Consider the following 12576-nt stretch of genomic DNA (forward strand, 5'->3'; position numbering starts at 1 on the left):
GGTTTTTGGATTTGGATTCGATTACAATTGAGTTGCTTAGGTCACTGTTACGCCTTGGGCTCGTCACCCACTGTGGTATGTTAATATGGATTCGCTACGCCTGGAGGCTCCGATTGGAATATGAGACGTCATCAACGAAAGGTCCACAATGTATACCCACTTTTACACAGCAATAATTCCTAACATTGTTATGAGACGAGAACCTGTTCTGTGCCTACAAGGGTGAGCCGACTGTATCCATTCATCGAAGGCCGGCCCGAGTTCTTTCTCCCTCTCCCTGCCTCTAGCATGAACGCTCCGATTTCGCACCATCAGTCTTTTCGACCATCCGTAGCAATGTCTGAATTGTTCTCGCTACAATGATGATCATCCCGTCATGAGTTGCTCATTCGTCGAGATATCGGTTCACTGGCCAGACCGTCCCGCCACGTTAGGGTTTCCCGGGGCTTGCTTGTCCTAGGTAGAGACAACCCGCTCACTTGCATGCAATGTCATGATCGAGCTACTCTGCTCTGCGTTCAAGAAGACTCCGAACTCGTACCTACAGCTCGTTATACCATGTTAATGCTCGGACCGGTTGAACCGGCAATGCTTTCGTTCCATGAGGGGTTAGTTCATGCCAGCCAAAGAGACCCAGCGGTACACGAGCTCGAGACATGAATAGCTCATGCCAGTCCTGGGACGGGAGATTCGATCATTCGAGAACACGCGAGAAAAATAATGAGAAGGACTAGGCACGCCAGCAGCCGGGGAACATGGTAACCAGAGTACGTTTTACCCGGTATGCGACGTCGACAGATTTGACCCACCATTGCAGAAAGAGGTGGTTATACGAGAAGAAGGCTACAGAACAGGTCAAGGTCGCGTTGCCGTCCGGATGTGATATTGGGTTGATTTAGTTGCAGGCCTGTCCATCTCGAAATGCGTGGCATCGGAAGCAATCGCAACGGGCAAATTCATCAACCTCCCGCCTGCATGCATGCTTCTCAAACACACCAGAACCCCAGGAAATTTTTATATTGCCCACGGGCCAGGGCAGGCCGGTTCCTGAATCCGAAGCCATCTCTGTGCTTTGCGGGGGTCTGTCGTTGTTGAGTCGAACGTTGGAAAAGTCCACTCGCATGTCCCCACCCCCGCAAATTGATCACCTTTTCGGAATACGAGAACCCTGCTTGCCGCACGCATTCTTCCCTGCCACACGGAAGCTTGTCTGCGCTATTCTTAGCTCAATTCGACGTTTATCCCTTCCGAATGTTCAGGAAACAATTTCACGGGTACGAGCCGTTTTGCCAGACGAACGTCAGCGTAGCCACGGCGTCGAGACTTGAGAGACTTCTGGCTGGCCATGCACACGTGTGGGCGTGTGGTGGACGTTTCGTACGACCTTTTTGCGTCGCTCAGCTGTGTAGGAGATCTCGAAGTCCGTACCCCAATGAGAAAGACAACTAGGGATGGATTGGAACAGCTGAGCAGCGCCCAAATGTGAATGGACACATTCTTTCTACTCGGTCCTCGTGTCGGCCGGTACTACAGCTACCTTTCCTCTTCTTAGCCTATAGGAATACCTATGGCAAAGTTCGAATGCGAAGTACGTCGTTACTCGCCCACCTAGAACGAATGTTCATGCTTCGACCCTTCCCCTTCAGGCATGAACTAATTGAACTGGATAGGCGCAACTGTGCACTGTCCAAGTGCGAAGCAAGGCCCGTGGTCAGATGCCTCTTGCAAGGACTTCAATTGGGAAGCGAGGGATGGGAGAACGGTTGAACCAGGCTAGGTGTTAATATACTTGCCCTACTTTATACGTCTTGGCGGGAATGCTTCAAGGTCAATGAGTAAAGGCCTCAGGGACATATAAAGATCGGGGAGTTGAACGAGACGCGGAATATCCGTCGCACTTCAATCTTTGACGTATCCTTAAGAGGAGGGCAAGACTGGATAGAAACACTGTTGCTTAGCGGCACCATCTTCTCGACGGCGTTCAGACCATCCTTCCATCATGAAGTCCATTCTCTTCCTGATACCGGCTCTATTGGGAGCATTCGTCCTCGCAGAAGATAACCAGGCGACCAAGGAGTGTATATGTCCTCAGGTCAAGTGTCCAGGTGAAGGAGCGGTATGATACTCATTTTCTTCTCGCACTTTTGTGAGTCGGCCATGGATACTGATAGTCTGCACCTTAGGCTCTCTGCCAGTGTCTCAACGCGCGGGAGACTAAGTGCAAGGAGGTCTGCCCGAAATATACGCCTACCTACCGGGTAAGTCTTCTCGACTCTTGAGCTTCACTTGCTCTCCTACACAGTGTCCACCAACAATACCCCTTCTCGCTGCTTTCACCCGCTTCTGAAACTCCACCACGGAACTCACGTCCCCCCTCGTGAATTGAACTCCCCAGCTAACCGCCCTCCCATAGCCCTGCCCCATCCTTCCCACCAAGACCGCCCTCCCGCCCAAGCCAACCTGCACCTGCGAACCCATGGCCTGCCTCCAATCCTGGCCCGACTCGTGCTACTGCGAAAACGGCATCAAGCAGAGCTGCTACGAGAAGTGCGGCGGGCCCAAGCCCTCTCTAGCCGTAAGCCAAACCCTCCTTCATCCAGAATCCGTATTCCAGTGTAGCTAACCATAACTCCCACAACAGGTCTGCCCTCCGCGCGACTACGCCGAAGTCATCACTCCCAGGAGCACCCCGACACCCAAGCCAAAGCCATCCTGTCCCTGCAAGCCTCGAGCCTGCCCCATGATCTACCCACAAGGCTGCTACTGCATGAACGACGAGAAGCTGCGCTGCTGGGAGCAATGCGGCGGGCCCAAGCCCACTCTAGCCGTACGTACCTTTCCTTCTCTCGCCCTCCTTCCTGGATCCCCCATCCTAACCCTCATCCACCCTCTCACCCTCTCTCTCTATCTCTCTATCTATCAATCCATACTAACAGCCCACCCCCACAGTCCTGCCCACCCATCTCACCCCCGCAAACCCTCTCAACCCTTACAACCACCAAACAGCCCCCCACCCCCACCCCAACAAACCCCATCTGCGGCGGCGGCCGCGCAGGCTACCACGAATGCCCCTCGGGCCTCACGTGCATCAAGGACCCGCGCGACCCGGGCTGCGGCCCCGCCTGCGACGGCCTCGGCATCTGCGTCGAGGACAAGATGTGTGGCGGTTTCGCGGGCTTGCCCTGTAACGATGGCAGGAAGGTGTGCATGGATGATCCGAGGGATGGTTGCGATCCCCAGAAGGGTGGGGCGGATTGCGGTGGCGTGTGTGTGTTTCCTGATAAGGGGCCTTATGGGGAGTGGTGAGAGGAAAAAAAAGGGAAGGGGGATGGAGGTTTGAGTGGATGATAGGGGGGAATTGTTTCTTTGATTTGATTGGGGAAAATGGGTGGACGTTCTTTGCTTTGGAGAAATTGAACTTTGACTCTTGCATGCAATCCAAAACCTTGATGTATCCCCGCAAACGCCAAACTCCCACGCCGTGATCCAATTCCTCAGAACATCATCCCTCCATCCCAAACCCCATCAAAACCAGAATTAGAAAAAAACATAACACATCACACCCACCTAGTCCCCATTCCCCCCTACTCCTCCATTCTCTCCCCCTCCTGGTGCTGCACCACCCCCGCATTCCCCTCCCCCAAATGCCTCAACAGCCAACTCCTTTTAAAATACGTATTCGGATGCACAATGGTATCCAGATCCGCCGCCGACCACGTCCCGGCCTCGCGCACCTTCTTGATCTCCCGCCGGTGGCTCCACTCAAACACCCGGTTGCACGCTACATGGAACCGCTGCTTACCCACATCCTCCCTCACACTCTTCAGCGTCTCGCGATCCGTGACGCCCTCGCGCTGCAGCACCGCAATCAAGTTATCCGGCGCGAACGTCCGGTAGGGGCAGCCGTGCGCCTGTCCCGGACCGGGAAGCGGCTCCGTGAGCAGTTTCTGGCACGAGTAAGGGGTGTAGCCTCTCCCGCGGCGGTTGGCGTCGCCGCCCACGTCGCCGTACGCGTGGCGGATGTTGTACCGGTATTCCTTTGCGAATTTGTCGTCGGTGATGAGCTTGAAGGAGCGGCGCCAGAAGAGGATGCATTCTTCGAGGCTGAGCCCGATGCCCTTGAGGAAGAGCGTGTATTGCAGGCGGCCAAAGTGTTTGAGGTGCGAGTCCCGGCGGAGCGTGCTGTGCAGGTGCGACATGCAGAGGGGGAACGAGGGTTGGAGGCTGTCGATGGAGGCGGCGGTGAGGGCGGAGAGGCCGTTGAGCGAGGAGGATTCCGAGTACGAGGCTTCTGGTGTCGTGAAGGATTGGGAGAGGTGGGCGAGGATGGGGGAGAGGCGGTCGTCTTCGTCGAGGCGGGGGAGCGCGCGGGATGTGAGCTGTAGTCATGTTAGCATGTGCCGGGATTCAATCCATTCGACAGGAATCTGGAAATGTGGGAATTAGGGTGAGAAAATGAGAACGCACCTCCAGCGCCGCATCCAACCGCTTCGTAAACTCCGCCAACACCAGACTCATCTGCTCCCTCTGCGGCACATACGCCACCCCCCTCTTCACAAACACGCGCCGCTGCTCCACCAGATCCGGCACCCGCTCCCAGTCCACCTTGAACCACTCCATCTCCTCCGCCGTCGGCACCTTCTTCAACCCCGCCGCCGCAAGTAACTGCTCTTTCAACTCCCGCTTCTCCGCCTCCCCCACTTCCTCCCAATCCAGTTTCAAACTCTGAACAAACGCCCTCCGCTCCCTGGGATCGTCGTCCCTGTACCTCAGCTTAAACAACATGGTCTCGAGCCGTGAGAATCGCCGGCGCAAGTCCTCGATCGACGAAAACGCAAGACGCAGGATGAAGTGGCTGTAGTGGTCCTTTTTCCGCTCCTCTTGTAGCTGCTGGCTGCTGGTCGAGTTGGGCTGGAGCGGCAGGTATTTGGCCAGGATGGGCTTCATGTATTCTGCCGTTTCGTCTGGCGAGCGGTTGCGGAAGCTGCACGATTCGAGTTCGGAGAGGACTGTAGTTCAAGGTATATTAGCGTATGTTCTTTTCATCTTGGCCGCTGGCTTGCTGGACAAAAGCACTTGGGAATAAGGTAGAGATAGAGGTGTAGAAGATCGTACCCTTCAGCCGATTAATCGCCCACGTCTCAAACTCCTCCAGCGTAATCTCCGCCGTAGGCGGTATCTCGTAGAAGTTGAGCCGATGGTCATAATGTTGCTGCGCGAACTCTGCTTTTGCGAATTGCCGCTTCTTGGGGTCGATGTGGGCACGCCGTTTGGGGTCCACGCGAGAATATGCGACGCTCATGGCGAGGAGGTGAGTCGCGACGGTCGGATCCTTGCGAAACGGATTTTCTCTCAGGCGTTATTGGGTTTCGATATGCTGCTGGCAACATGAGGTGTGATGCCATGCAATGAATCGTGGGGTTGATGAATTGGGACGACGCGACGCGAAAGCGCATTTTGGCGCTAGGCTGGTTTGGGAACGAGCGCGTTTGGTGCGTGTTGTCAAACCCACGGTCTTGCGCTGCCATGTTTTAATAAATGCTATGCTTGTTTGGATGTCATTATATACCCAAGGGCGTCTATATTCTACTAACTCAAAGAGATATCGCCGAATGCAGACATCACCAACCACCTTCAGAGCAAGCTCGGCCCTATCACCATCCATTCACACCAGCAAATCCCCCAGGCAATCCACATACGCCATCGGCACCGTCGACGCTCCCTCCGCCAAAAACTCCTCCTTCTTGCTCACGCCCGTCAACACCGCCAACGTGCCCCCCAGCTTCCCGTCAATCCCAAACTGGATATCCGTATTCATCCTGTCCCCAACCATGCACGTCCTGCTGCGATCGAAATGGAACTTGCCCTCAATCGCATCCATCATCGCCTGGCTGGGTTTCCCCAACGACAACGCTTCCCGTCCTATCGCCTTGACGACTCCCGCACCGACTGCACCCGCCCCGGGAAATAAAGAATGCGCCATCGGCAGCGAGCTATCCGTATTTGTCGCCAGGAACAGCGCTCCTCTTTGCAAATACTGATATGCCGTCGCAAGCTTGAGATAATTGATGTGGAAGTCCAGCCCCGTCAGTACAACAGCGACATCTGGATCCAACGCCGACCCATCGGCCAGGCTGTTGAAGTCCTCCGGCTCGATATCTCGTCGGAACGAGGGATCGGTGCCGCCGATGTGAGGCACGCCTTCAGCGTCGAGTTCTTGCTCGATGCCGGATTCGCCGACGACGAAGACTTTGTTCTTGGGGGCGGGAAGGTTTAAGATGCGGTTGATGTAGACGGCAGCGCTGTAGGAGGAGCCGAAGACTTCGTCCTGTATGGAGAAAAGAGAGGTTAGTGTGGGTTCTTCCTGCGGCGAATGTGATGAACGATGGAGCGAGGAGACGTACGACTTTGGCGGGTATACCCAGCTTGTCGAACTTCTTCTTGTAGTCCGCGCGGGACTTTGTGCTGTTGTTCGTCACGAAGACCAGCTGCTTGCCTGTTCCTCTTGTAAATGCGACGCCCTAGAACCGGATGCTGCTGTTTCCGTACCTTTACTTCGCAGCATCTCCAGTGTCTCGGGGATCTTGGGGTACAAATGATCTCCAGACCAGAGGACGCCTATCCTTCATTGCGATCAGCCATGACGTTCGCATGCCGTGTTTATAGATACTCGGTTTGGCCCTTCATATCAGAGGAGGCCCACGTACCATCGCAGTCAAAGAGAAAGACCTATACGTGACCGTTAGCGGAGTTTGATGTGGAGCAGTGCGGGGGGATGATACATCGAACCTGGAGATGAACTCCTCGATGGCGGCTTTATCGCCAGTCAAGTAAGCTGGGGCCATTATGGGAGGTCCAAAACTTCCTTCCTGGTGGTCTGACTCTGGCTCAGGTACACGGCGAAATATAAATACTTGTCGCGGACCTGAGTAAAAGACGTAATAAGGCGGTGTATGGTGGGGCCCTAGCCGCTAGTCCAGATAGAGCCCCGATGGACCTCCGAAGCCATCAGAGGGATTCATGTAGGACGCAAAGGGCCCAATAACGGTCATATATATTTGCGCTATACATCGCCTATAACTTGGGACCATCTAGTCAATCCACGACAATCTTCTTCTCCAGCTCCTCGTAGTTGACGAAGAAACTCTCAAACAGATTCACCGCGTGCTCGACATCGTGCGCCCCTCCCGTCTCCCGGATACTGTGCATGCTGAGCTGCGGATTGCCCAGATCAAGCGTTCTAGCTCCCAGAGCCGCTGAGAGCATTGGTCCAATGGTGCTCCCGCATGACGAGTCATTGCGGACGACAAATACCTGAAGAGGGACACCTTCGGTATGCGCAGCTGCAGATGGGCCGTAAGAAGCCTTCTTCGCCCTGCGGGCCGCCTCTTGCAGCAGAACTATGCCCGGAGAGTTTGTGGCATACCGCGCGTTGGCGTTGACTTTGATCACTGTTCCTTTGTTCATCTCTGGCCGATGCTGAGCCTCGTAAGACGCGGGATAGTTCGGATGCACTGAGTGCGCCATGTCGGCAGATATGAGGAAGGAGGTGGAGAGCGTCTGTTCGTAAGCGGTTGCAGTGTCCTCGAGCTTGTCATAGGACCTCTCCGAATTAGTCTCAGAGGCAGGCAGCACAGAGATCCGACGTAAAACAGCAGGGAGAAGATTTGAGTCCGCTCCCTGTGCGGTTTGACTCCCGATCTCCTCATGATCGAATAGCGCAATGAGCCGAATCGTCGAGTCCTTGTCCAATGCTGTCGGTGACGCCAAACTGTTTATGAGGCCCTCCACGCTGCAATAAGACATCATGAGGTTGTCCAAGCGAGGGGAGAAGATGAGCTCATTGTTCAGCCCACCAATAACCGATTTCTGCGTATCGTATAGAAGAAGTTCAAAGTCGACCACTTCGGTCGCTTCTACACCCGCTTCCTCAGCGATGATGTCGACGATATATGGGTGGTGCCGCTGCAGAGGTGTCGCCAATGGCTCGAAGGGGCCCTCGGATTTCTTCTCCTCCTCCTTGGACTCATCGGTCTTCCCTTGCCGGTTCAATTCAGCGGCAGCCAACCCGGCAATCGGGAACAACTGCGTCTCCTTGTTGAACTCGAATTTCTCTTGACGGTTAAGGTGGATCGCAAGGGTCGGTATTCTCAGAATGGGTCTCTCCACCTTCACCAAACGTGGCTCAATGGTGCCGCTCATCGTCCTGACCATGACACGACCGGCGATGGACAGGTCTCTGTCAAACCATGTGTGCCAGAGACCACCACCATATGTTTCTACGGCGACCTGGAGGAATCCGTCGTTCTGGCGCTTCGATACGGGCTTGATGCGGAGGCAGGGCGAATCGGTATGAGCACCAATCATGGCGACGGGATTGCCTGGCTTCCATTTCTTGCCAATGGCGAAAGCGACAATGGAGGAGCCGTTGCGGGTGAGGAAGTATTTCCCGCCGGGTTGAAGTGTAGAGGACCACGAATCCCGTTCCTTGATCTGCTTAAAGCCGGCCTTCTCGAGGCGCTCTCTGGCTGATTTGACAGCATGGAAGGCTGCAACCGCATTAGCAATGCATGGTAGCTCCTGAGAAGGCAACTTACGGGTGGGCGAGGCGTTGACGAAAGAGAGGAAGTCTTCAGCGCTCGTGATGGATGCGATCTTAGCCATGGTGGAAGAAGTGCAAAATGCGGCGATACGTAATGAAGCGGTGATACAACTGCGGCAGCTTTGCGGATGTAACAGAAAGCTTTGTATGGCTCGTACAGGAGGCTTGGTGAGCATGAGACAACTCGAGACGACGGACGTGATGTTGAGAGGAGCTATGGAGGCACAGCTCGTCGTGGAGAGCTGGGGTTGAGCCACCACCCAAATGGGAATGGCGTGGGTGACAAACAAAGTGATCTGGAGACACTCGGAAGATGTCTCTCTGATCTATCTCAGCGCTCGACTACTAGAAAAGGGCGAACCGGATGCTGTACCAAGAGTACAGCTTTTACTAAGCCTCTACTCATGAGAGTCCCTAGCTACGTGTGAATACAGCTCAGGCTGTCTGAATCTCAAGTACATGAAAACAGCCCAGATTCGTCGCAGAAGTTTATCTATACAAGATACTTTATTAACCGTCAGAGTCTGCTCTGTAGAACCTGCTGACAGAGTTACTCTAGGGAATGTGAATGTCTCTACTCTGTACAAACAAATGCTCTCATCATGTTGTTGCTATGGACCCCTCCACGGCCGGTCGGCTCTAGCTGTGATTGGCTGCAGGATCTGGGGACGCGCCAAAAACTAGTGCCCGGCCGCCAAGCCTTGGCGCTTTCCAGTTCCCTCCGTTTTGTGTGATTGTCATGGATCGTGCACGCGTCGCGAAGCCCCCGTTCACCACAACAATCACCACCAGCGCCCCCGCCATCCCAGCCATCATCGCAGACCACCACCCGCACCACCCACCAGCGCCCTCACCACTATCCTCTTGCGCATGAACGGTGCCTCGCAACCCAACCCATTATGGCCTCCCAGACGCCTACCTCTAGCCCGCTGCGCAAGAAGCAGCGCAAAGAACTCGACAGGTACCTGACCCTCACCCTTTCCCCGCCACCCACTTGACTCACCATCCCTCCAGATTCATTCCTAATCGCGACGAGGACATGAATGTCAGATTCAGATTTCCCTCCGAACCCATGACTCCGACGAAGAACCACAAATGCCTGAACGCTGAGCAGTTTGAAGGTGCACCTCCTCCCCTGCCATGTGTTGTTTGGCCTAACTCACTTGCGTAGCAACCGAATCCAGACGTCGCTACCAGAATATGCTCCGAAAGGAGATCCTCGAAGACACCGGGGACCAAGGGAGACTGTTCTCTTTTGGACCCAGACCAGACCCCCTGACGCCATCTCGAACGCCGCGCACTCCTCATTCCGATCGCGTCAATCTGGATACCGGCTCAGACACATACAACCTATCGCCCGTCAAGTTACTTCCCCAGACTGAACGCTACCTCCGGGGATTGAAGCCTATACCGAAGCCGAGGCGGCTGGACAGCGTCCCCTACAAAATACTGGATGCCGTAGGACTCCCGGATGACTTCTATCTCAACATGCTCGACTGGGGCTCGCAGAACATACTCGCCGTCGGCATGGGCGCGCGCGTTTATCTCTGGAACACATTGCTGGAAGAGGCCATTCTGCTCTGTGAATTACCAGCCATCACCGGAAGACCGGATGCGGTGAACAGCGTCAGCTGGGACCAACGCGGTACCACACTCGCCATTGGCACGAGAAGGGGCCTCATCTATCTCTACGACGTACAGTCTCAGCGACGCATGCGTATCTTCGCAGACCATATCTTCCGTGTGGGCGCCCTCTCTTGGGACGAGCACATACTCTCCTCAGGCTCTCGGGACCATACCCTCGTGCATCATGATGTCCGCCAACGTCGCGAGGTCACCTTCGTTTCTGCCCACATTGGGGAAATTTGTGGTGTCAGATGGAGCCCGGGAACCGGACACCTAGCCACGGGTAGCAACGACAATTACGTCAAAATCTGGGATAAGAGACGGCTGGATACCTCAATCTTCACGTGGGCCGAGCATAAGGCCGCCGTCAAGGCCATTGCCTGGAGTCCCCATAAGCGGGGTTTACTGGCCACAGGAGGTGGAACCGCGGATCGCTGCATCAAATTCTGGGATATTAATCTCCCAGAACACGAAGTCAAGAAGCAACTTCGCAACAACGCGACTCGTCCCGGGCCGCCTGTGTTTTTGGATCAAGAGCCCCAATCATCCCCTATTCGTCGACGTCGCATCAATGAGAGCAGCGCTGACGACACCAACGATGTCGTTCACGGATCATCTCGTACTGCGCTTGACCGCCAGGACTCGCCCGCACGGATCGCCCATGACGTGTATGACGCGCGCCCGGCGGAGAGGATGGTAGAAAAGCCGGATTGGATGACCGATCCACACCTTCTCAGCTCCCACGACACGGGTAGTCAAGTTTGCAATTTGATGTGGTCACCTCACAGCGACGAGATTGTGTCCTCCCACGGCTACAGAGACAATCAAGTCGAAGTCTGGAATTACCCATCCATGCAGAATGTGATTACATGGACTGGGCACACTCGCCGTGCTGTTCACATGGCCATGAGTCCAGATGGCGAAACCGTGTGCACGGGCGCGGGGGACGGCGACGAGACCGTCCGGCTGTGGAGACTCCCTCGAGAGGAGAAGAAGGAGGAGAGAAGGAGAAGAAAGAAGCCGAGAATCCCTCATCTTTCAGCCTTCGAGGATGCCACGAGCATCCGATGATACCATACCCTCGCTTTTCTACACAGTTGCTAACGACCGCCTTGCTAGTGGCGTTTCTTCGCCCGTTGATCACGGCCGCGACCCCCAATCTACTCACCATGTAACGGCGCTCTCACCAGCGATCGAATTTCTTCCTTCCTACGACATGCATTCAACGGAGCCAAGGCGTACCCACCGCAACGGATCTTGTAGCATTTCCAGGCGTTTTTTTCGGTTTCCATCTCACGAAGTCATGCATATACCCCCCAAACAGGCCGTGCGGATGATTCGGCATTTCGTTTTTCTTGGTTCTATATTTTCAGTCTAGTTCTGATGTTCTTTCTTGATGGGATGGAGTCTCTCTCGTACTCCAGCCCCATCTTGAAGCTTCTCGGTATTTAGCAGATTTGTATATACGGGCAGTCGACCCCTTATGGTCGATGTTTCGTTCTTCTTCCGCCGTCGTCTAGTCTCGGGTTTGCCAGCGCTTCTATAGGACTGGTGAACTTGCGCGACAGTCTCATCCTGTACGCGTGGCAATTCCGGTGCAGGTGGGTGTCGGCGTCGCTAGTGAGGCGGGTGGTTTCAAACCTGAACCGCACTCGCTGGCGGCGTGCCGCTTTTGGCGATTCGTGTATATTAGTCAATCTAAAGGGCTGAGGGAGGAAGGGGTTCAAGATCCCGCCTCTGCTCTTCGTCTTTACATTCTGTTTCTTATGCGCTGTACATAGGCAGACTGTGATGTTGAAAGAGACGTGGAATTAAGTACCCATGAGCATTCGGGCTGTGGAAATTAAAGTTGACTGCGTAGTTACACAGGCTTAGTTAGTCGTGGCGCGACTGTTCGAACTTGGGAGGAAAAAGAAAGTGTCAATTGAGATGGGAAGGTTGATGGGGATGGGGAAGGAAGACCGACCTTGTGAAATCCGAGGACGATGTTGTAGGTAGGTAGGTTGTAAGGCCGGGTACCCTCACGTAAGCTAGCGTACAGGGTTCCTGATCACCCAGGGTTCCTGATCACTTCCCAAATCGCGCACCCCTCAGAGAAATCGTGATTATTTCAATCAACCTAGTTACAATTGCCACTCTGTACACATAGATTGCAGAGTTTTTGCAGCTGTTTCAGCTGCAACTCTCTCTGCTTCTTTTTCTCTAGGATTACTACTGTTTTGCTCTTGTAGAAGAGCAGATGCCCGTACTGCTATCATAATAGTATCTCCGTCTGCAAAGCGTTGATTTGGATCCATGCGAACTTTCTTTCGTGGCTGTTGAGGCTTAAGAGCCTCGAGTTGACTCTG

At 54.5% G+C, this 12576-nt stretch overlaps 7 protein-coding genes across 7 annotated transcripts; 3 read left to right on the top strand and 4 right to left on the bottom strand.

Moving 5' to 3' along the window:
* Positions 1–429: 429 nt before the first annotated feature.
* On the top strand, positions 430–1455 carry EI97DRAFT_103798 (uncharacterized protein). Its single transcript, XM_033792908.1, has 2 exons — positions 430–860; positions 906–1455. Exons 1-2 carry the CDS (start codon positions 756–758, stop codon positions 1326–1328), a joined length of 528 nt encoding a protein of 175 aa, XP_033652144.1. The 5' UTR covers positions 430–755; the 3' UTR covers positions 1329–1455.
* Positions 1456–2286: 831 nt separating this feature from the next.
* Positions 2287–3410, top strand: EI97DRAFT_435138 (uncharacterized protein). The gene is made up of 2 exons (XM_033798795.1): positions 2287–2827; positions 2950–3410. Exons 1-2 carry the CDS (start codon positions 2741–2743, stop codon positions 3304–3306), a joined length of 444 nt encoding a protein of 147 aa, XP_033652145.1. The 5' UTR covers positions 2287–2740; the 3' UTR covers positions 3307–3410.
* Positions 3354–5408, bottom strand: EI97DRAFT_468773 (DNA primase, large subunit). Its single transcript, XM_033801673.1, has 3 exons — positions 5116–5408; positions 4468–5009; positions 3354–4379 (listed from the first exon to the last, which is right to left on the bottom strand). The coding sequence occupies exons 1-3, from the start codon at positions 5300–5302 to the stop codon at positions 3585–3587; spliced, it is 1524 nt and encodes a 507-aa protein (XP_033652146.1). The 5' UTR covers positions 5303–5408; the 3' UTR covers positions 3354–3584.
* A 124-nt stretch (positions 5409–5532) lies between these two features.
* Positions 5533–6766, bottom strand: EI97DRAFT_435139 (4-nitrophenylphosphatase). The gene is made up of 4 exons (XM_033798796.1): positions 6708–6766; positions 6550–6623; positions 6405–6496; positions 5533–6328 (listed from the first exon to the last, which is right to left on the bottom strand). The coding sequence occupies exons 2-4, from the start codon at positions 6563–6565 to the stop codon at positions 5666–5668; spliced, it is 771 nt and encodes a 256-aa protein (XP_033652147.1). The 5' UTR covers positions 6566–6623; positions 6708–6766; the 3' UTR covers positions 5533–5665.
* EI97DRAFT_435141 (uncharacterized protein) lies at positions 6392–6882 on the bottom strand (the record flags this gene model as incomplete). Its single annotated transcript, XM_033798797.1, has 1 exon — positions 6392–6882. A coding segment is annotated over exon 1 (157 nt), but the record flags the coding sequence as incomplete, so codon positions are not given.
* A 213-nt stretch (positions 6883–7095) lies between these two features.
* Positions 7096–8664, bottom strand: EI97DRAFT_460173 (aspartyl aminopeptidase; the record flags this gene model as incomplete). The annotated part of the gene is made up of 2 exons (XM_033801079.1): positions 7096–8549; positions 8598–8664. 2 exons carry the CDS (start codon positions 8662–8664, stop codon positions 7096–7098), a joined length of 1521 nt encoding a protein of 506 aa, XP_033652149.1.
* An 837-nt stretch (positions 8665–9501) lies between these two features.
* On the top strand, positions 9502–11299 carry EI97DRAFT_444071 (WD40 repeat-like protein; the record flags this gene model as incomplete). The annotated part of the gene is made up of 3 exons (XM_033799873.1): positions 9502–9563; positions 9617–9723; positions 9774–11299. 3 exons carry the CDS (start codon positions 9502–9504, stop codon positions 11297–11299), a joined length of 1695 nt encoding a protein of 564 aa, XP_033652150.1.
* Positions 11300–12576: the final 1277 nt, after the last annotated feature.

The sequence above is a fragment of the Westerdykella ornata genome (genome assembly GCF_010094085.1).
Source record: "Westerdykella ornata strain CBS 379.55 unplaced genomic scaffold EI97scaffold_19, whole genome shotgun sequence".
Lineage (NCBI taxonomy): Eukaryota > Fungi > Ascomycota > Dothideomycetes > Pleosporales > Sporormiaceae > Westerdykella > Westerdykella ornata.